This window comes from Panthera tigris, chromosome E2 (assembly GCF_018350195.1).
Source record: "Panthera tigris isolate Pti1 chromosome E2, P.tigris_Pti1_mat1.1, whole genome shotgun sequence".
Taxonomy (NCBI): Eukaryota; Metazoa; Chordata; class Mammalia; order Carnivora; family Felidae; genus Panthera; species Panthera tigris.
In genome coordinates, this window is record NC_056674.1 from 17408824 (window position 1) to 17431682 (window position 22859).

Genomic DNA, 22859 nt, shown 5'->3' on the forward strand with positions numbered 1-22859 from the left:
GTGTCACGTGCCTCACACAACAGCGGACCAGTCACCCCAAACGTTCCGCATCCGCGTTGGGACGTACACGCACAATCACACACCTGTCACGGCCTCAGCACCGCCCACACTCTCATTCGTCTTCGTCACCGCCACAAAAGCTCACACACAAACACCCATACACAGGCCTGAGCTCCAGGCTCAACGCGCCCTGTCTGCACTTTGGGGGCTCGGGGCTTCCTCACTGGGCGCGCCCGCCACGCCCAGACTCCGGCGGCCACTCGGAGCGCGAAGACTTGGAGGGATAACCAGAGAGGACCCAGGGCTCAAAGTTCTTTTCAAAAGCTGCACAGGGGCTTTGGGAAATGTAGTTCAAGGCTGGAAAAGCCCGGATGTCGAGCGCGCGCAAGGAGGCTGCGGCTTCAAAGACTGAGCCGCAGAGACACTTGGGAGGTACAGCTCGCGCGGGAGTACGCAGGCGCAGACCGCTGGCCAGTGGTCGAAGGTGAGGCTGGTGGGTCCTACGGAGGCGGTGGAGGCGGGTGATGGCGGGACCTGGGGGGAATGCAGAGGAGGGAGGCGGGAACCTGGCCAGGAAGGCCGGGGAAGAAGGCAAGAGTTTTGGGCCCTAGAGAGAACGGGAGGGAGGCGAGAACCTAAGCAGAAGGAGCCAGGGCCGGGAACGCCGAGAAGGGAATAGGGAGCCCGGGCCAGGGAGCGTCCTAGAGGGAACCGGTAGTCCAGGCTGGACAGCGCCGAAGAGGGAACTGGAAGCCCGAGTTGGTGTGAGCTTGGGGAGGGCAGGAATTTTGTCCCCCACCCCCGCCCCGCACCGTGAGGAAACCCCAGCTTTCGGAGTGCGGCCTGGCACACACGGGCATTCAGTTCGTGTAGCTTTTTGTGCCCGTTCTTGTGCAGCTTGGGCATGTGTTACTCCGTGTGACGTTGTGGAACCAGTTGTTTGGAAAGTGATAAAGTCTCTGTGTTTGTCTAATTTTTCAAATAGGATGCGAGTTGATGTGTTTTTGAGACTGCATGCGACTTTGGAGAGACGATAGTAAGGGGTTTGTGAGTAAAACTTTGCTATTTTGTGTAAAGTATGTTATGGGCTCTGTGAGATTATGCCTGTGATGTGCCTATGGGATTGTGATTGTGTCGTGGGCAATATAACTGTGTCTTTGTCTAATTTTTAAAGTATCTTGTGTGTACAATCCGCAGTAAATCGTGAATGTTTTCTGTGACTGAGATGGAGCGCTTGAGAAATTGGATGCATGACCAGTTAAATATGTATTGTTTCGATTATCTGAATACTGGCATTTTATATGCTTATAGATTTCACTCTATGGCAACTGGATAAGTGAAATAGAGATTTTTTTTTTGATGGAGAGGAGGAAGTAAAATAATAATTTTCAGATGGTAGGATTGTATATTGGGAAACCCCACACTGACTAATGATTGGTATGTTGAAATGAGTAGGACACCATAAAAAATTGGGCAAGACACAAAAAATTTCTCCCCTAACTGCCACTCAAAGTTTCTATTTGGCTGAATCCCTTTTTTTCCCTGCTACTACTGGATGCATTGCGAGACAGATTGAGTAATTTCTTTGCTCATTCTGAAGACTGAATCAGTTGAACATTTAAATACAAGACCAGTCTCATAATAACTATTTAACTAGTTAAATAAAATATTCACTATAGGGGCGCCTAGGTGGCTCAGTTGGTTGAGCATCCGATTCTTGGTTTCAGTGCAGTTCACCATCTCACAGTTTGTGGGTTCGAGCTCCACCTTGGGCTCTCTGCTGACAGTGCAGGTCCTGGTTAAGATTTCTCTCTCCCTCTCTCTCTGCCCCTTCCTGGCTTGCTCTCTCTTTCCTTCTCAAAAAAATAAACAAATGAATATTTTAAAAAACATTCACTATAGACACCAATACTTCAAACTTGTTTTAAATAAAAACCCTCCCTCCTACTGGAAGCCTGCCTGGGAAAAGGGTACATGATCAGCTTCTTCTCTAATTCTTCAACCTCTATTTTGTCTCTACTTCCTCTAGGTGGGTAGTCTCTGGCTGGAATGGATTGGGAGCTGGAAAGCAAGAGACAAGAAGTTAGGGACAAGAAGAGGCTAACATGATTGGTACCATTATAATTTATTGTAAGTCATCTCTTACCTTCTGAGAGAACCCACTGCTGGGAACTTCCAGATACACTTCCCTTCTTATGGGTACAGCCACTTCTCCAGCTGTCTTCTCAATGTTTCCTCTGGGCATGCAGTTGGCCACCTGCTCTGGTGGGTCTTGTTGTCTCTCCAGTGAGTCCTCTTGGACAAGAGAATCCAAGCCATTCCAGGCAGGCTCCATCCATGGGTTGCCCATCTAGAGCTCAGGTGAGAATTAGCCCCTTAGTCACTTTGCCCTCTCAAATCCTGAAATATGTACATTTTCCCCCAAAACTCTCTTTACCACTTTGTTTCCCAGTGACATCGGCATCTGAGGGGCCCCTTGTTTCTTATAAGAAAGCACCCACTTTTCTTCGCCTGGAAAACTATGTCCTAAAAAATAGTTTACTCTCTTAGACAAAGTAGGAGTTAAATTAATGGTAGCAAAACTTTATGTTTTTTATAAGACTTTATTTTAGAATGAGGGACACTTAGAAGCTTGCTTTCCTCACCATCTTTGGAACATCTGCTGAGACTGAGAGAAAAATTTATAAGTTACCATGCTGTTATAAACAGTGACAACAATTAGAAAATTCAGAGGTTTGTTGGAAAAATCATTGACAAATCAATAAGCTTCATTTATATATGTGTGCTTGTGTGTATATATGTGTATCAGAAAACTATGGAAAATGACCAATGGTCATCAAAAATATGAGATACAAAGAATTTCATAATGTGTAAGTAAAAGAATTCTTTTAATGTTTCTAAGGGACTCAAAAAATAAGACTTGAATAAAAGAACAGGAAGACATGTGACAAAGTGTCAAAACTCCCTAACATTTCATGCAATTCCATTAAATTTTCAGTAAAAATTTTGAATTTTCTACGAGAAATTTCTAAGAACGAAAGTTCTTATGAGAATATGAATAAGCCAAAAATTCTGAAAGAAAATAATGAAGGGGGAAGTAGCTCTAGCTGATACTAAAATATGTTTTAAAACTAATAACTGCCGAGTCATCTTTGCAATTAAATGAACAGATCAGTAAAACTAAATATAAAATCCAGGTCTACTCAGATATATAAAGGAAGTAAGGTATATGGTTATACTTGATCTTAGCCAAAAGACCAAGAAGCAATAAAGATGGCAGTTTTGATGAGTGGAGGAAACAGTAGATTATTGAACACCTGACAGTATTAAACCAATGGCCAATAATCTGTTGAAAGTTTTTGGGTTTTTTGGGGTTTTTTTTTGTATTTAAGTAGGCTTCATGCCCATTGCAGAGCTCAGTGCAGGGCTTGAACTCATGACCGTGAGATCAAGACCTGAGCTGAGATCAATAGTTGGACGCTTAGCCGACTGAGCCACCCAGGCACCCCTGCTATAAGTTATTTTTGCATGGCAAAAACAAAGTCAAATGAGAAACTCTAAATTATTTGAAGTGAATACAGTACTTCCTTCCTTTAAAAAAAGATCTAATAACCAATCTAGAAAATAAAAATATAATAGAAAAGTGAAAGAATTATAAGAGACCATTAACAGATGAGAAACTAAGGATGTTTTTTAAACTTATGAAAAGAAGCTTATTTTCTCTTATAATAGGAAAAATAAAACCTAGAACCACAATTTCTACCTATTAGATAGGCATGCATCAAGAAGTTGGTATCGGTAGCATTTATCAAGGTGTATCAGTATATTCTCATATATTGCTGGTGATAGTGTAAATGGTAGAGCCTTCTGGAGAGCAGCTTGAAGGTAGGCTGCTAAGAGAGAAAAATTAGTGCTAGAAAGGAGGGGAACTTGCCCAAAATCTAACTTCTTGCCCAAGAGCCTCTATCTCTGGATTTTGGGATAAAATAAGATTTGTCTAGCTTATTCTCCTTCCTGTAAATTATGTGGAATGTGCAGAGTGGTCAAAGGCCAAAGCAAGGGAAATGGAGGCGATTTCAATTGAGACTTAAGTCATAAGAGAGCTATAAGTCGTGTATAGTGTCATTTTGGCTTCTTTTCATCTTGGCTTTGCCTTCTTAGGAACTGCCTCTTTTCCAAAGAGGAACCCAAAGGAAGACTGGTCACCTCTTGCAAATCTCAAAACCATGGCTCAGGTGAGGTGATGGTTCCTCTCTCTTTCCCAAAATAATCTTTATTTTCTTTATTTTTTTTTATTTTTCTTAAGGATATTTGAGCATTTGCCTTTCTTGTACTAAATCCTCCTGCCTATCTTCCCCTTCAGGAAAGTGTCCCCATTTCTTTCCATATTGGCCAGATAAGCCTTTTCCTTCCACAAATGCTCCTTCTAATTTTAACTAATTTTCACACAGTAAGTGGGTTTATCATTAAACATCTTTCTTTGTCTTCTCCCAGAAGCAGAGCTGGGACAAAAATGCATTTCCTCAAATGAGAATATATTACTGCATGAACTTTGCTTGTTTAAATAAAAACAGTCAAGATGGAGATGGAATTGATGTTGCTTTTAGTAAGTAGCAAGGACTATTGTCTTGAGGCTTTAAGAAAAGAGTTATGCTTGGCAAATTGTACAAAGAACAGAGAATCTTGCTTTTCTCCTGTCTGATCCTCCAGTTTTGCCCATAGCTGCTAACAATTCCTAAAAATCCATGGCCTGCCAATAACACTCCCCCATTATGCTAATGATGTTCCTATTTTTAAACTTCTCTAATTTTATATTTGGATGCAGGGGAAGTAAATATATATGCTTGGATCACCATACTGAATTACAAGTATAACTCTTGAAATATCCTGCCCTTGGTTTCAAAGATGTTGTTATCTCTTGGTTCTTTCAGAAATGTCATCTTTATATCTGGACCTCTTAAATACTACTGTGCTCCAGATTCTTTTATTATTATAATATTTTATGTTTATTTATTTTTGAGAGAGAGAGTGCGAAGGGCAGAGAGAGAGAGACACACACACACAAAATCTGAAGTGGGCTCCAGGCTCTGAGCTGTCAGCACAGAGCCTGATGGGGCTCGAACCCACAAACAGTGAGATCATGACCTAAGCCGAAGTCGGACACTTAAACCAACTGAGCCACCCAGGCGCCCCTGAACTCCAGATTCTTTATTGGTTCTCTTCTTTTTTCATTTCCCTGTTCCTATTCACAGTCTACCACCGTTATTCTAATGCTCACATAATTGTAAACCTAAACCTCTGTTCTGAGTGTGAAAACCATATCCAATCTCCAACTAAAAATCACCACCTGCATATTCCACAGATACTTCAGGCACATGCCCAAGATTTATCTCATTATCTACTTCCCATCGTGTTCTTTTTTGTTTTGTTTTCTATCTGCTTTTGGCCCCAGTCCCATACCCACCTGCTAATATAGCTAGCTTGAGTTAAATAAAGGTCTCTCTTCCACTATGCAATTTAGTGGTGATTTTATTCCTTATACCACAGTTGCCTTCATCTCCCTTGATATCTTTATTTTGAGTGCCTCTCTCATATCCTGGTCACTTGTTTTCCCATATAACACCTTTGCTCCTTTTCCAGTCCTCCAAGTGCTCACCCCACTGCTCACTTATGGATCTTTGTGTTTCTTACGCTTTTCTGTTTAACTTTGTGTGTGTGTGTGTGTGTGTGTGTGTGTGTGTGTGTAGTAAAATATACGTAGTGTAAAATTTCACCATTTTAGCCATTGTTGAGTGTATAGTTTAGCCCCATGAAATACATTCAGCGTTGTGTAACAAGTACCACTATGTATTTCCAGAACTTTTTCATCATCCCAGACAGAAACTCTGTACTTATAACATTAATCGGTGACTGTTAACCTTATACTTTTTATAGCATCAGAACTAAAGCACATTAGAAGAATGTATAAAGATAGCCCTTTAGGGGAGTGGAAGATGTTAAAATATTAACAGCTTAAATTCAATAATAGTAATCAATGATAATGGTTTTCCAATTCACGAATATGATGTACATCTCCTTTTATTTAAGATCTTTAAATTCTCTCAGTAATGTTTTGTTGTTTTCAGTGTACAGTCTTACACGTTTTATTATATTAATCCCTGGGTATTTTTTTTATGCTATTGTAAATGTTGTTCATTTTTATTTCAAATTTTCACTGTTCACCGCTAATATATGAAAACACAATTGATTTTTGTATATTGACCTGCAATCTTTCTAAAGTCACTTATTAGTTCTAGTAATTTTTTGTATTCTTTAGGATTTTCTACATAGATAAGCATGTCATATGTAAATAATGACTTTGCCTTCTTGCTTTTCAAACTGTGCATCTACTGCAATGTCTAGAACCTTCAGTATAATGTTGAATAGAAATGGTGAGAACAGACATTTTTGCCTTGTTCCTGCCTTAGGGGAAAGGGATTCAGAGTTTCACTATTAAGTATGATATTAGCTATAGATTTTGCATTGATTTATCAGGTTAAAGAAGTTACAGTTTGCTGATAGTTTTTATCATGAGAGGGTGCTGAATTTTTTCAAAAGTTTTTCTTCATCTATTGGTTATTCCCCATTATTTGGCTTTTCTCTCTCTCTCTCTCTCTCTCTCTCTCTCTTAATGTTTATTTATTTTTGAGAGAGAGAGAGAGAGAGAGAGAGAGAGAGCATAGGAGCAGGGCGGGCAGAGAGAAATCTGAAGCAGGCTCCAGGCTCTGAGCTGACAGCACAGAGCCCAATGCGGGGTTTAAACTCACAAACCATGAGATTATGACCTGAGCCAAAGTTGGACGCTTAACCGACTGAACCACTCAGGTGCCCCTTCTCTTTTTTCTATTACCACCATGAATTATATTGATTTTGAAGTGTTCAGCCAACTTAGAAGCTCTAGCTCTAGGATAAATTCCACTTATGTAATGTTTGATGAATTTGCTAATATAGTACATTGTTAAGGAGTTGTTTGTGGTTCATAAAGAATTTGGTCTATATTTTTTCTTGTAACACCTTTGTTTAGTTTTCATATCAGGATAATTCTTTTAAAATAAGTTGGGAAGTATACGCTCTTATTTTCTAAAAGAATTTGTGTAAATTGGTACTATTTCTTCTTAAAGTGTTTGTTAGAAATCACCAGTGAATAAATCTTTAAAAATTAAAAAATAAAAACAGGGGCGCCCAGGTAGCTCAGTGGGTTAAGTGTCCAACTTTGGCTCATGTCATGATCTCGTGGTTTGTGAGTTTGAGTCCCATATCTGGCTCTGTGCTGACAGGCCAGAGCCTGGAGCCTATTTCAGATTCTGTCTCCCTCTCTCTCTGCCCCTCCCCTGCTCATGCTCTGTCTCTCTCTCTCTCAAAAATAAAACATTAAAAAAAATTTTTTTTAATAAATAAATAAAAACAGGGAGGGAAACCATAAAAGACTCTTAAATACAGAGAACAATCTGAGAGTTGCTGGAGGGGAGGTGGGTGGGGAAATGGATTAAATGGATGATGGGCATTAAGGAGAACACTTATTGAGATGAGCACTGGGTGTCATATAAGAGATGAATACCTGGGTTCTACTCCTGAAGCCACTACATAACTGCACTGTATGTTAACTAACTTGAAAATGAATAAGTAATAATAATAATATATTTTAAAAAAGAAGAATTCACCAGTGAAGCCATGTTAACTTGGAGATTTTTTTGTGGGAACGGGTTTAACTAGCAGCTCAATTTCCTTGGTAGAATTAGGGATATTCAGGTTATCAGGGTGTTTTCTTCAGTGAGCTTTTATAGTTTGTATCTTTCAAGGAATTTGTCAAATTTATTGACAAAGTTGTCAAAAATACACTCTTTTTATCCTTTTGATATTTGTGTGATCTGTAGCAATGCCCCTCTTTCATTTCTGCTGTTGATAATTTGTGTCTTATTCTTTTCCTTGGTCAGTTGCCTAGAGTTTAACCAATTTCATTTGTCATTTCGAAGTACCAGCTTTGGGTTTCATTGGTTTACTCCATTGTTTTTCTGTTTCCTCTTTCTTCACATCTTTTTTGTTTCCTTGTTTTTTTTCCTCAATACTTTGGGTTTAATTAAGTCATTTTCTAGTTTTGAGAGAGAGAGACAGCATGAGTAGAGGAGTAGCAGAGAGAAGGAGACACAGAATCGGATGCAGTCTCTAGGCGCTGAGCTGTCACCCAGAGCCCAATGTAGGGATTGAACCCACAAGCAGTGAGATCATGACCTGAGCTGAAGTCAGACTTTTAACTGACTGAACCACCCAGGTGCTCCAAAACTTCTGTATCCTTATTGATTTTCAGTCTATTTGTGTAGCAATCACTGAGAGAAGAAAGTTGAAATCTTCAGTTATAATTTTGGTTTTGTCTGTTTTTCCTTTTCTATCAGTTTTTACTTAATGTATTTTTAAGTTCTGTTTTTAGGTGTGTTCACATTTAGAATTGTTACATTCTCTCATGAATTGATCCCCTCTGTTATTTTGAAATGCCTTATTTAATCCCTGATAATATTCTTTGTGCTGAAATTTGTATTGTTTGATATTATAGCCAATTTAGCTTTCTTATGATTAGTATTTACACGGTATACATGTTTTCCATCCTTTTTAAAATTTTTTAAGTTTACTTATTTTGAGAGAGAGAGAGAGAGAGAGCAAGTGGGGTAGAGGCAGAGAGAGTGGAGGAGAGAATATCAAGCAGACTCTGCAGGGTCAGCATAGAGGCCGATGTAGGGCTCAAACTCACAAATTGTGAGATCATGACCTGAGCCCAAACCAAGAGTTGGGACGCTTAATTGACTAAGCCACCCAGGTGCCCCTCCATCCTTTTACTTTAACCTTCCTATGTTTTCACATTTATAGTGAGCCTCTTGTAGATAGTATATAGTTTGTCCTTTTTAAACATTTTTTACTTTTAAGTAACCTCTACACCCAATGTAGAGCTCCAACTAACAACCCCAAGATCAAGAATCACATGCTCCACTGACTGAGTGGTACTCCTGTAGAGCATCACTTTTTGTAATCTCACAACACATGTTTTTCCAGAGCAAATATGCTATACACTAAGACAGAATATATGCAAATCTCAATAAAAAGAAATCATATGGAGCATCTTCTCTAACCACAATTGAATTAAATTAGATGTCAATAAAAATAACATACCTAGACTAGGCCCAAATGTTTGGAAATTAAACAATATGCTAATTTTTTAAAAAATGTTTATTTATTTTTGAGAGAGTGTGAGTGGGGAAGGGGTAGGGAGAGAGGGAGACAGAATCTGAAGCAGGCTCCAGGCTCTGAGCTGTCAGCACAGAGCCCAACATAGGGCTCAAACCACAAGCCGCTAGCTCATGACCTGAGCCGAAGTTGGACGCCCCAACAATATACTACTTCTGAGTAATCAATTTTGGGTCAAAGAATAACCAAAAAGAATTTTCGTAAAATTAATGAAATTTATGGCTAACATCATACTTAATGGTGAACGACTGTTTTCCCTCCTAAGATCAGGAGCAAGACAAGGATGTCTACTTTAACGCTTCTATCAACACTGTAGATGATGCGTAAAGAATGAAAAAGAAATATGAGGCATATAGACTAGAAAGGGAGAAGGTAAACTGTATTTGCAGATAATATGACCAGGTTATGTAGGAAGTATTAAGGAATTTACAAAAAAAAAGTACTAGAAATAAAAAGTGAATTCAGCAAGGTCACTTATATCAAAATACAAAAATCAATTCTATTTTTATATACTAACAACAAAAATTTGAAAATGAGTTTAAAGAATAAAATTAACAAAACATTTACAAGACCTGTACACTGAAAACTACAAAACACTGCTGAGAGAAATTTAAGAAGACCTAAGTAAGCATCCATGGATTGGAAGACCTACTACTGTTAACATATCTGTTATCTCCAACCAATTTATAAAGTCTTTCAAAACTCAATCAAAATCTAAGTAAGTTGTTTTATAAAGATTGATAAGTTGATTCTAAAATTAACCTGGAAATGTAAAACACCTAACATGTCTAAACAGGTTCTAAATGACAGTGTTGGAAGATTATTAATGGTGCTCTACAGGGGCACCTGACTGACTCAGTCACTGGAGTATGTGATTCTTGATCTCAGGGTTGTAAATTGAAGCCCCATGTTGGGTATAAATCTGTCCAGATTTTCCTCCCCTTTTTACTGACAAACATTTACATCAGCTATGGTTTTGGACTTTTTTAAGTCTCATTTTACTTTTGTCAATTTTTGCTTTATGTTTTTTTGAAACTCTTGTTATTTAAATACGTATACATTTGTGGGGCGCCTGGGTGGCTCAGTCGGTTGGGCGTCCGACTTCGGCTCAGGTCACGATCTCGCGGTCCACGGGTTTGAGCCCCGCATCGGGCTCTGGGCTGATGGCTCGGAGCCTGGAGCCTGCTTCCGATTCTGTGTTTCCCTCTCTCTCTGCCCCTCCCCCGTTCATGCTGTGTCTCTCTCTGTCTCAAAAATAAATAAACGTTAAAAAAATTTAAAAAAATAAAATAAAATAAATACATATACATTTGTAATTGTTCTATTTTCCTGGTGTATTTACTTTTTCATCAATATAAAATGCCTCTCTTTGTCTGCAGTAGTAACATTGCTCAGCTTTCCCATGTGTAGTGTTTGTATGTCATTTTCCATCCTTTACTTTCAGCCTATTTGTGTCTATGGTATTTAAAATATGTCTCTTGTAGGGTTGCCTGAGTGGCTCAGTTGGTTAAGCTTCCTATTCTTGATTTCAGCTCAGGTCATGATCTCATGGTTCATAAGATTGAGCCCTGTGTCAGGCTCTGAGCTGGATGTGGAGCCTGCTTGGGTTTTTCTCACTTTCTCTCTGCCCCTTCCCCAGTTGTACAAGTGCATGTGCTTGCTCTCTCTCTCTCTCTCTCTCTGTCTCAAAATAAATAAATAAACTTTAAAAAATAAAATATGTCTCAGAATTATATTAAATCTTGCTTTTTCATGCATTCTAATATCTTGGTCATTTTATTGGAATGTTTGGTCCATTTATATTTAATACAATTAGAGGTAAATGGATTTAGGGCTGCCATTTTGCTGTTTTGTTTTCCAAATGCTTAACCTATGTTTTTAATCCTTTTAAATATACTTTATATTTCAAGGCAGTTTTAGGTTCATGACAAAATTGTAGAGTTTCCACTACCGTCTGCCCCCATACATGATTAATAGCCTCCCCATTATCAATATCTTGCACCAGAGTGTACATTCATTACAATGAACCTACATTGATACATAATTCCAAAGTCCAATAGATTTTGGCAAATATATGACATTCTGCCATTATAGTATTATACAGAATAGTTTTAGTGCCCTAAAACTTTTAGGGCTACACCTTTTTGTCCCTTCTTTTTTTACTGTCTCCAGAGTTTTGCCTTTCCAGAATGTCATATAGTTGGAATTATACGGACTTTTCTGATGGGCTTCTTGCACCTACTAATGTGCATTTAAGTTTCCTCCTAATCTGTTTTTATTCATCTCTTCGTATATACTGTTGTATTTTGTATCAATCAAATACATGGTAATGGTTCATTTTCATTCTTCTCTTGACTTTTTGTTTATTTATTTATTTATTTATTTATTTATTTATTTATTTATTTTAATGTTCTATTTATTTATTTTGAGAGAGACAGAGAATGCCAATGCAAGAGGGGCAGAGAGAGGAAGAGAGAGAAGCCCAAGCAGGGTGGACACTCATCATGACACAGGGCTTGATTCCATGACTGTGAGATCATGACCTGAGCTAAAAATCAAGAGTTGGACACTCACCAACTGAGCCACCCAGGCACCCCTCCTCTATTGACTTTTTAGTTGTATCTATTTCTATGCCCAGGTTTTCCATTGGTTCTTTGAAGACATTAAGAGCAGCTGCTTTGAAGCTTTTTTTGGTGGTTTTTTTTTTGGCAAAATCCAACATTGGGACCCACTAGGGATTAATTTCTGTGACTGGCTTTTGCTGAATATGAGTCACATTCTCCCTTGTTTTGTTTGCATATTTAGTAATTTTTACTAGAAATCTGGATATCATGAATAATATAGTAATCTGATACTTTAAACTCTGCACCAACCCCAAGTATGAAGCAGCTGATATGTCAGCTCAGTTCTTTAAGCTTCCAGCTGCTGCTTTTGACCCTGGCCCCCTTAGGTGAGGGGAGATAGGTTCTCCTTGTGTTCATATATATTAGCTCTCAGTTAAGGAATTGGTGAGAGTTTATACTTAGATTTTGGGACTTACTTTTGGTAGGCCTGTTTCTTCCAGTGTTCTACTCCTTATACTTCCTGCTGCTTTGTGAGCTGCAACTTCTGACACCTCAATCCAGTAAGACTTCAGTTTTCTTCTGCTTGTGCTATGATCAGGTTGTATAATACTGGTAATCAAAGATGGCAAAAATCTCAGGGGCGCCTGGGTGGCTCAGTCGGTTGAGCGTCCGACTTCGGCTCGGGTCACGATCTCACGGTTCATGAGTTCGAGCCCTGCTGTCGGGCTCTGGGCTGATGGCTCAGAGCCTGGAGCCTGCTTCCGATTCTGTGTCTCCCTCTCTCTCTGCCCCTCCCCCGTTCATGCTCTGTCTCTCTCTGTCCCAAAAATAAATAAAACGTTAAAAAAAATTTTTTTTGTAAAAAAAAAAATGGCAAAATCTCAGAATCTCACTAGATGCACTTCTATTTTTCAAAACTCTTTTTTGGTATCTTTCTGTCTGCTTTTTCCTAAGTCCTCTCTGATGTCTCCAACAATTGCTTAGTTTAATTATCAATGTGGTGTTCTGGCAGTGTTTATACTCAGATTTTGGTTCTCATCCTTTCTATAGTTCTCTCACTTCAAGAATTTATTTCTAAATCTTGAGCTCAGCTGCCTTAACAGCTATGGGGTTTCTGGTACCTTCATGCAAAAAAGCCATGGGTTGAACAATTCTTACCCATCACGGTTGCTGTCCTTTAAGGATAAGCTCTCCATTGGGGCACCTGGGTAGCTCAGTTGGTTGAGCATCCGACTTTTGATTTCACCTCAGGTCATGATTCCAGGGTTGTGGGATCAAGCCCTGCGTCGGGCTCCACACTGAACATTTAGCGTGCTTGGGATTCTCTTTCTGACTCTGCCCCTTTCCCCAGCTCATGTTCTCCCTCTCTCTCTCAAGTAAAAAAAAAAAAAAAAAAATTAATTCAATTTTTTTAAAAAAGGTTAAGCTCTCCTTCAATTTTTGCTTGCTTTAATTGCTTCCAGTTCCATCTATGAGTTGTTATATGTTGTGTTCAGACATATATATTATGTTAAGTATAAATGATTATTATCTGAGGGATCATTTTCTTGATCAATTGACTGTATTATTTTTGGATGCCAGAAGTTGCTCCCATGCATTTTTAAACCATATTTTTTCTGCATAATACATTAATCTTGACAGAGAAAAGTTTTACCTCCCCAATTGTGTTGCCCTTATAATATATCACATCTTGTGCATTCTTCTCTTGTAGTACCTGTAACACCTTCAAGCAGGTGTATGTTCAAACATACTTTCTTGAAGGCTTTGAGGCTATGCAGGGACAGTGTTTTATATGTCTTGGCACTCCAGTAAACTAATGCAGTTTAGGGTTACAAAGTGACTTTACATAAATATTTGTGTGATGAATTATTAAATAAATTCAGTGGCAGATACTTCTGTCTTTTGTTTACCTTACAATATAAATTACAAAACAAAAATGATTAGCTTTTTTTACATTGATATGAATGCCCCAAAGGAACAGATCAAAAGTAGTCCCCAATATCTAGTCAGCTTATTCTGATCACAGTTCCAATCCGTTGCAGGCATCAGTGTCATTCAAAGATGTGACTGTTGACTTCTCTCGGGAAGAGTGGCAGCACCTGGATCCTGCTCAGAAGACTCTCTACATGGATGTGATGTTGGAAAACTATTGCCACCTCATCTCTGTAGGTAAGAAAAATTCTCTTTGAAACTTTCAGTAGCATGCATTTCCTTTCAAAGTGCCTGAATTATGTGTGATCTTGTGTTTCAGGGATAAGATTGATGAATTCTTTTTTTGTTTGCAGAAAGGATTATTTTGTACTTGCCCAGAGCAAGGCGTTAAGTTTACTCTTACACAAAGAAGTATCTTAATTTGCAGTATTGAAAATGTACTTTACTAATTTTTCAAATGTATTGAAGCCTAAACAACTTAATCCAAATTTTTCTTTGTCAGGGTGTCACATGACCAAACCTGATGTGATCCTCAAGTTAGAACGAGGAGAAGAGCCATGGACATCATTTACAGGTCATACCTGCTTAGGTGAGTTTCTGACTCTTCAGGTGGATGAAATCTAATGGAGAATAAATTTTAAAATAGTCATGCGGTAGGTGGCACCTTCGAAATATGCCACCTGGTGTGGGAGTGTCTTTTTAAAGGCTCCTAACCTTTGAAATGATCGTTATTCCTGCAAAACTTAAATCAAACTTTTAAATACGACTCTCCCAATATAATATTCTTTTCTAGTTTGCTTGATGTTATCAAAGATAGTTGCCACTCTTAATCAAAATGTATTATAAACCTTCTTTTTAGATCTTTTTTCTTGTTTTGTGTCTTTTTCTAACTTCAGTCTCTTCTTGACATTGTATATTTTCTTTTGAACATTCTTAAATCTGTTTTTATAAGAGAGAAAATTCTTGTTTAATGTTTTTCTTCTCAGTTGCCTTCCATTTTTTTCTTTTTCTTTCTTTTAATTGTCTCAGGTTTGTTTTCTGTGCTAAGTCTAAGATCCCCTTCTCACCACAAATATAGCTGTTAATTTTAAAACTTACTTGCTTTGGCCCAGATTGATAATTCCACAGTTATCATTCTCTTCTATTAAACTTTTGTGGTTCACTTTATATGGCAGATCATCATTCCTGAAATCAACCCTTCATTTGGGTAAAGCATTAACTTATTCTTATCCTGGTTCTCTGAGTGATTATTTCCAAGTTGGTCTATTTTCTTCATCACTGGACATACTGCCTGATAATACCTGGTACATAATGGTCATTGATACATATATTTTTAAATGTATGTTGTTTCACTAGACTCTCAGTCTTATTTCTCTGATTTGACCTCAAAGGATCTGCCTTTAAATTATGGTAATCTCATCCATTCTGAGGACGGAAGGTCTTTGTTTTATGTAGAGGTCTGTAACACTGACATACTCAGTGCATTTCTCCCACCTTCACTATAGTACTTCAAGGGTTCTGCACTCTGATGTTTCACCTATTTTGTGACAACATGTTAGAAATGAAAATCACAAACTTTCCTACCCTTTAAATTCTTCCCCACTGTCTGTTTCCAAATATTTTATTTTTACCATGATACCAACTTTCTCTGTCTCTATCATCATCTCTTATGAATCTCTTCACAATTTGTGTTATGTTTATCAGCCTGTGAAATGTATTTACGTTTTCCCATATTTTCATTTTTCACTGACCTCATACAAAATAACAACTATCTTATTTCATGTCTTGACTACAATAATTACAGCTTGGCTTTGCTATAATTTTGTCCTAATTCTTTCAATTTATATTGTTACTTTTCTGACAAGAGATATCATTGCTTGTTCCCTATTATTATATGAAATTGAAATTCTTCATTCAAGGACTACTATAATAAGCCCTCATCTGGTCTTTTCAACTTTATTTCTCTCCATTATGGAAAACTTGTGGTAATTTCCACTTGATATAGTCTCCTCAATGTTCTCCACACATGTTCTCATAATGCTTGTACTGTTCATTGTGTTGTGTTCTCCCTTCCATATGCTATGTATCTTTTAAGTCTTGAGATTTCTTCTGCATAAACTATTCCTTAACCACTTCACATAGATTTTCTGAATTCCCATGCTACTTACCAACTCAGACACACACAACTCTTGAAAATAATTATGTAATTTGGTACCCAGTTATATGTGATTTATGCTTAAGGCTTTTTTAATTCAAAGATAAGATCCTCTGTATCTTTTTTGCTATAGTATATAATATTTTAAATATTCCATAGTTGCTCATTAACTTGAAGCTATACAGGCAAGTTACACTTTTGCTCCATTCACAAAGCGTGGTAAGCTCCTTCCAGATGTACCTGCTCAGGCCATGGCTGTATAGATTCTGATTGAAATTGTTGGATTCTGGGGCACCTGGGTGTCTCAGTCAGTTGAGCCGACTTCAGCTCAGGTCATGATCTCATGGTCTGTGAGTTCGAGCCCTGCGTTGGGCTCTGTGCTGACAGCTCAGAGCCTGGAGCCTGCTTTGGATTCTGTGTCTCCCTCTCTCTCTGCCCCTCCCCTGCTCATGCTCGCGCACGCTCTCTCTCTCTCTCTCTCTCTCTCTCTCTCTCTCTCTCTCTCTGTCAAAAATAAATAAACATTGAATTGGCTGGATTCTACCAAACACTACCTATCTAGGTAGGATATACAGTGTTAATGTAAACTCAGAAGAGTTCAAAGGAGATAATCAATAAAGTATTCCTTTCTATGGAAAAGGATTACTATCAAAATCTGCATCTTTCACAAAATATTTAAGACACGATTAAGCTTGTGAAAATATTTTGTTAAAATTACTTTCCTAGACCATAACCATTTTTAAGTTATAAAGAAATAGTGCTTAAAGTGGTAGGGGGAAATAAGTGAAGGATTTTTGGCATCATGGAACGTAGCATTTTCTTGAAGGTAATCTGAGTAGAAATAAGAATGGAAGACAAGGCACTTGATTAAAAAAACATAAGCAAAGTATGTGATTAGGAGTAAGTGAGGTATTTATAAGGCAAAAAAGATGAGGCCTCACTTTTATGTGTGAAAGTTGTCAGATAGGTGGACAACCCTGAAAACTTGTTTGAATATGAAAAGTGAATCTTAGTGATTCAAAGTTTTGTTTACAGGAGAAATTTCTTATATGTTGGTGTTGAGAGTAATGGACCGAAGGAAGAAATAGATTTTTTGAACCTAAATTTAACATTATTTCACTAGATGTGGATGATTGCAAAATAACAGAAGTCAAATATAGCTATAAAATATAAGAGAAATGAAGGTTAAAGTTAATCACTTAGAATGAGATGTAATCTTGTCCACCATGTGGAAAACTGGAGTTAAGAAAAGTTATGAGCGTCTGGGTGGCTCAGTCAGTTAAGCATCCAAATCTAGATTTCAGCTCAGGTCACGATCTCACAGGAGATAGAGCCCCACATTGGGCTCTGTGCTGGCATTGTGGAGCCTGCTTGGGATTCTCTCTCCCTCTTTCTCTTTGCTCTTCCCCTGCTCTCTGTCTCTGTCTCTCTCAAAAATAAATAAACCTTTAAAAAAAAAAAAAAAAAGAAAAGTTACTATATTGAGGAAAGACTTGTGGCAGTTTTTCCTTAAACCTGAAAAAGTAAGTCTGTGAAAAGAAATAGTTACAATTGATGGTCATGAGATTTTTGTTATTGAACCATTCTGAAAGGATTGGTAGTAATAGCAATAATGAATACACCAATAAATATACTCCTAGTCAGTTTTAAAGTTCCTGTTGGAAGTGTCTTCATAGCTCTTTTCTCACAGGAGAAAATGATAACCAATTATATGGAGGATTAGAGCCTAGGCTATACGGTTGTCTTTTAAACACTAGGAAATTACTTGATACTTGGAAAGATTAATGAGCCACTGATGGGTACATAGTAGGCGGTGGTGGAATAACTGGAAATGTTTTGCCTCACAGTCTAGAGCTGAATGTATAAAAATATAGGCTCTGATCTGTGTTCTCCAAAAGTAATCCTTCCTCTAATATTTTTCTTGAACAAGCTTTTCTACTAATTTTTCTTGTCCATCCTACTTAAAGTTTACTGCCCTTGAAAGGTTCACTTCATTGCTTCCAAATCCACCTGTCCAAACATCAGTCTCTCTTTCACCATTCTTTGTCTTCTCACTGCTTGGTGTATTCATTTAACTTTCTGTATGAAATTCTGATACAAAGTGCAAAAGTTACTAGCGTTCATTGCTTAATTTTTCATTCTTGTCCACACCGAGGCAGAGTTTTTCTTTAGGTTTTGTGTCTTTTCCCTGGCAAGGAATAATTTGTCCAGGGTCTTTTTTGATCTCATATACTAGACACCAGTACAATTTCTTTCCATAGCAAATATGTGAAGATTCACAAATTGTTATTATATTCTTTTGTAGAAGAAAATTGGAAAGATGAAGACTTTTTAGTGAAATTCAAGGAATACCAAGATAAGTTTTCTAGATCAGTTGTATTCATCAACCACAAAAAACTGATTAAAGAGAACAGTAATGCATATGAAAAGACATTTACTTTAAGCAAAAACCCTATTAATTCAAAAACTCTACCTCCTGAATATGATACTCATGGAAAGATTTTTAAAAATGTTTCAGAATTAATCATCAGTAATATAAGTCCTGCAAGAAAGAGACTTAGTGAGTATAATGGATATGGGAAATCACTTCTCAATACTAAACCAGAGACAGCTCAACCTGGAGTCAAATCCCATAATCAGCATGGCAGGGTTGTCAGTCATAATGACGTACTTATACAATATCATAAGGTGGAAACTCCAGCACAGCCATTTGGATATAATGACTGTGAGAAAGCCTTCCTTAAAAAAGGAGAATTAATTACACATAATAGAGCTTACATAAGGGAAAACCCATCTGAATATAATAAAAGGAGAAGAACAACCAATATTGAAAAAAAACATACATGCACTGAATGTGGGAAGTCCTTCTGCAGGAAGTCAGTATTGATTCTGCACCAGGGAATTCACACAGAGGAAAAACCCTATCAGTGCCATCAATGTGGAAATTCATTTAGAAGGAAGTCATATCTCATTGATCATCAAAGAACTCACACAGGAGAAAAACCCTTTGTTTGTAATGAATGTGGTAAGTCCTTCCGCCTAAAGACAGCCCTCACTGATCATCAGAGAACACATACAGGGGAAAAATCATACGAATGTCCACAGTGTAGGAATGCCTTCAGATTGAAGTCACACCTCATACGTCATCAGAGAACTCATACAGGAGAGAAACCATATGAGTGTAATGACTGTGGGAAGTCCTTCCGCCAGAAGACAACACTCTCTCTACATCAGAGAATTCATACAGGAGAGAAACCCTATATTTGTAAAGAATGTGGGAAGTCCTTTCACCAGAAGGCAAACCTTACTGTACATCAGAGAACTCATACGGGGGAAAAGCCCTATATTTGTAATGAATGTGGGAAATCGTTCTCCCAGAAGACAACCCTCGCTCTTCATGAGAAGACTCATAATGAGGAGAAACCCTATATTTGTAATGAATGTGGGAAGTCCTTTCGCCAAAAGACAACCCTTGTGGCCCATCAGAGAACACATACAGGGGAAAAATCCTATGAATGTCCTCACTGTGGGAAGGCCTTTAGAATGAAGTCATACCTCATTGATCATCACAGAACTCACACAGGAGAAAAACCATATGAATGTAATGAATGTGGGAAATCCTTCAGTCAGAAGACAAATCTGAATCTGCATCAGAGAATTCATACAGGAGAGAAACCCTATATTTGTAATGAATGTGGGAAGTCCTTTCGCCAGAAAGCAACTCTCACTGTACATCAAAAAATACATACAGGACAGAAATCCTACGAATGTCCTCAGTGTGGGAAAGCCTTTAGCAGGAAGTCATATCTCATTCATCATCAAAGAACTCATACAGGAGAGAAACCATATAAATGTAATGAATGTGGGAAGTGCTTCCGCCAGAAAACAAATCTCATTGTACATCAGAGAACTCACACAGGAGAGAAACCCTATATTTGTAATGAGTGTAGTAAGTCCTTCAGTTATAAGAGAAACCTCATTGTCCATCAGAGAACTCACAAGGGAGAAAACATAGAATTCAATAAATGATGTGATCTCTTTGTGAAGCCTTTCCAAGTTATTGTAAAACTTTAGTTTAAGGAAAAAAAGCATGCTAAAACATTTTAATAAGGTAATTTTAATCACAAATGTAATAATAGTTAAAGTACCAACCACAGAACTGTCTGCTGTTTACTAGCACATGTAATGGATATGATCATTGTTATCGAACTTTATCAGAAATGAAGCTAATTTTTTAAGTTTTCAAGTTCTGTTCACTTAGATTATTTTTTTAAAGTGCTTACATAATATATGCAGAGGCAAGATACAAAATGGTTATAATATCAGTCTCCATAAAAGAAAGAAAATATGAAATATATTTCTCCTTGTGCTCTGGAATAAAGAATAACTGTCATTTCCCCAAAGATTACCATGTCCCTGGCTTATAACATCATGAAGCAGTCTTTGCATGTCTAAATTTTATGTTTTATCATATATCATGAATTATTTTGTGTCTTGTCTCAACATTTTTAAGATTCATACATTATTGCATGTGGCAGTAATGTATTCATTTTCATTGTGCATACTCTTCCATTTTAAGAATATACCACTATTTATCCTCTTGATGGATGTTTGTATTTTTATAAATTTGTGTTGTAATAAAAATACTGCTCTAAATGCTGTAAATATTCTGTGTATGTGTGTATGTATATTTCTGTTGATCTTATAGTGAGATGAATTACTCAGTCCAAGGGTGTATGTAAGTTTTTTTCAGCTATGGTAGATACTGCCAAACATCTCAGACCTTTCTTAATATGAGGTGATTAACTTTGGAAAGTAACAGCTCTGATTGTAAGCAATGTGGAGAAAGGTCTTTAGCAGTCATTCAACTAGAGAATTTTACTTTAAAAAATCCATATAATATTGTAATTGTAAGAAGACTGTTAGTCATGAATATCTGAATGTAACAAATCTAGAAAGACTCGCTATGGCTTAAATTACACAAAGCTAGAGAATTCATATCGGAATGAATCCTATAGTTGCCATGATTATAGGAATACTTTTAGCCATAGCATACACCTTATTTAACACCATAGAATTCATACTAGAGAAAGGGAGGTTAAGAAATGACAAAGATGAGTAAAACTTGGGAATATAAGTCACATTAGACAGAATTGTGAAATACACACACACACACACACACACACACACACACACACACACACAACTAAGCCTTTTATATATTTATCTCAGGAAGTGTGGGTCTCAATTCCCAATGGAAAAATCACTGGAGAGATATTGATGTTTTAGAATTGGAAATCTGCTAAAACACTAACGTCTATAGCATCTTTTCTATGAAAATAGTAAGTTCAACAGCACCTTGAACAGTTTTACTGAAGGCCCTTGATTATTTGTAACATATGTTTACTACATATATTGTTACTGTGCATAATAAAATGCATTTAAAATTTAAATAAGCTTACCCCCCGCCCCCAATTTGGGCCCTCTGCCTTACAGAAAGGGACAGCAGTTGCCCCTGGATAGTAAATGGAAACCTGCTTGTCCAGGGCTTGTAGATAATTTGAGAGAGAAAAACAAAAAACGACAGTGGGTAATGAGGAAGTTCAGACATGACAAATATTTAGACTTCAAAGGGTCTAAAAATTATAGTGCCTTGTCTGACCAGACAGAACTTTGTGAAATTCAGCCTTTACTAGTAACTATTTACGTTTAGAGGATTTGTTTCGTTTTGTGGGGTTTTTTTGAGGGTAGGATGAACGTACTAAAAATAAGTAGGTAAGATTACAGGGTCCATATTCATAACCATGAGAACCTGGTAATAGTTTCATTTGAATAAATCTATATTTGTATATGAATTAATACTATTTATTATATGTTAACAATGGCAACTAACAAGAATTATACTCAAGACGGAGGATGCAAATCTACCCTTTTTCCTGGATATTTAATGATTAGGGAGGTGTGGTATAACTGAATCTGTTTTAACCTCAACCAACCAAAGATGTTGGGACCGTGAGTCACTTTTTCTTGGATATTCTACTCTCCTTTGTTTCGTCTCTCATATGTATTTCTGTGGCTGTCACAAAAATATAATTTATCTGGCATCCCTACATGTGCTATCCTGCCTCTTGATTTACTGCTTATATTATGAAATAGCCATGTTTTATTTGCCGTAGAGCATTGTATGCATATTCTTAGTTTATTTTTATACATAGTACATAATATTCATGTTTTATAGGTCTTGTGCATGATATACTAGAAATTCTGGTGTACTAACAGACAGTGTTTTAAATGGCTAAGCTTAAAAGTACAATTATGAACTCACAGATGATTAGGCTGTTTTCTTACCTAAAAGAACTTCCAGTATAGGAGGTTATATAAACAAGTCATAAAAGTATTTGGATAGTAATCCGTGAGAATCTCTACATATTTATGCTCTTAGCTATTTCCCAAGATCTCCCCAATTTCTACTCCTATCATAGTTACTATACCCACCAAAATATATGTCTCTTAATAGGGGGAGATGGAATGGGGTGTTATTAGAAGAGATACATTGCTACTGTATTCATTGTAATGAAATTTTTTAAAATGAATAGGCCAGTCCCAGACTCCTTTGGCATCCGAGGACAAACAGCAAATATCCTAAATCTATATGTCACATTTTAAACTTTCCTTATTCCCAATCCTATATTAATCCCTCCTCATGCAAATCTCTGGGATATAATATATCTCAGCTGAAGAGGGAAGGGGCAAAAAAGATATTATGCAAATGTTTGGCTGTAAAAAGTTACCCTACTTGAAGTGTCTCTGCAAAAATTCAAAGTAATGGCAGATGCCATTTTCTGTATGATTTTTCTGTTTTTAAATTTATAATTTTTAACTTCCATTTGAAATCATATCCACTAAATTTAATTTTATAAATGTGCCACTTTATA

The 22859-nt window shown here is 37.3% G+C and overlaps 1 protein-coding gene across 8 annotated transcripts; it reads left to right on the forward strand.

The window, feature by feature from the left end:
- Window positions 1–22643, forward strand: ZNF567 (zinc finger protein 567). 8 transcript variants are annotated; one of them, XM_042968950.1, is made up of 9 exons: window positions 1–484; window positions 986–1047; window positions 2030–2130; window positions 2288–2361; window positions 4162–4235; window positions 4495–4606; window positions 13880–14006; window positions 14272–14358; window positions 18230–22643. In XM_042968950.1, the coding sequence occupies exons 6-9, from the start codon at window positions 4580–4582 to the stop codon at window positions 19951–19953; spliced, it is 1965 nt and encodes a 654-aa protein (XP_042824884.1). In that variant the 5' UTR covers window positions 1–484; window positions 986–1047; window positions 2030–2130; window positions 2288–2361; window positions 4162–4235; window positions 4495–4579; the 3' UTR covers window positions 19954–22643. The 8 variants fall into 8 exon arrangements, with proteins under 8 accessions (XP_042824884.1, XP_042824885.1, XP_042824888.1 ...); XM_042968951.1 differs by lacking the exon at window positions 2288–2361; XM_042968954.1 differs by lacking the exon at window positions 4495–4606 and having other exon boundaries at window positions 2030–2361.
- Window positions 22644–22859: the final 216 nt, after the last annotated feature.

Coding starts and splice junctions, on each gene's coding strand:
- ZNF567 (XM_042968949.1), top strand. CDS start 1,015: ATGCGACTTTGGAGAGACGATAGTAAGGGGTTT. Junction 1,048..13,879: donor GAGACGATAGTAAGGGGTTT/GTGAGTAAAACT, acceptor AATCCGTTGCAG/GCATCAGTGTCATTCAAAGA. Junction 14,359..18,229: donor TACAGGTCATACCTGCTTAG/GTGAGTTTCTGA, acceptor ATTCTTTTGTAG/AAGAAAATTGGAAAGATGAA.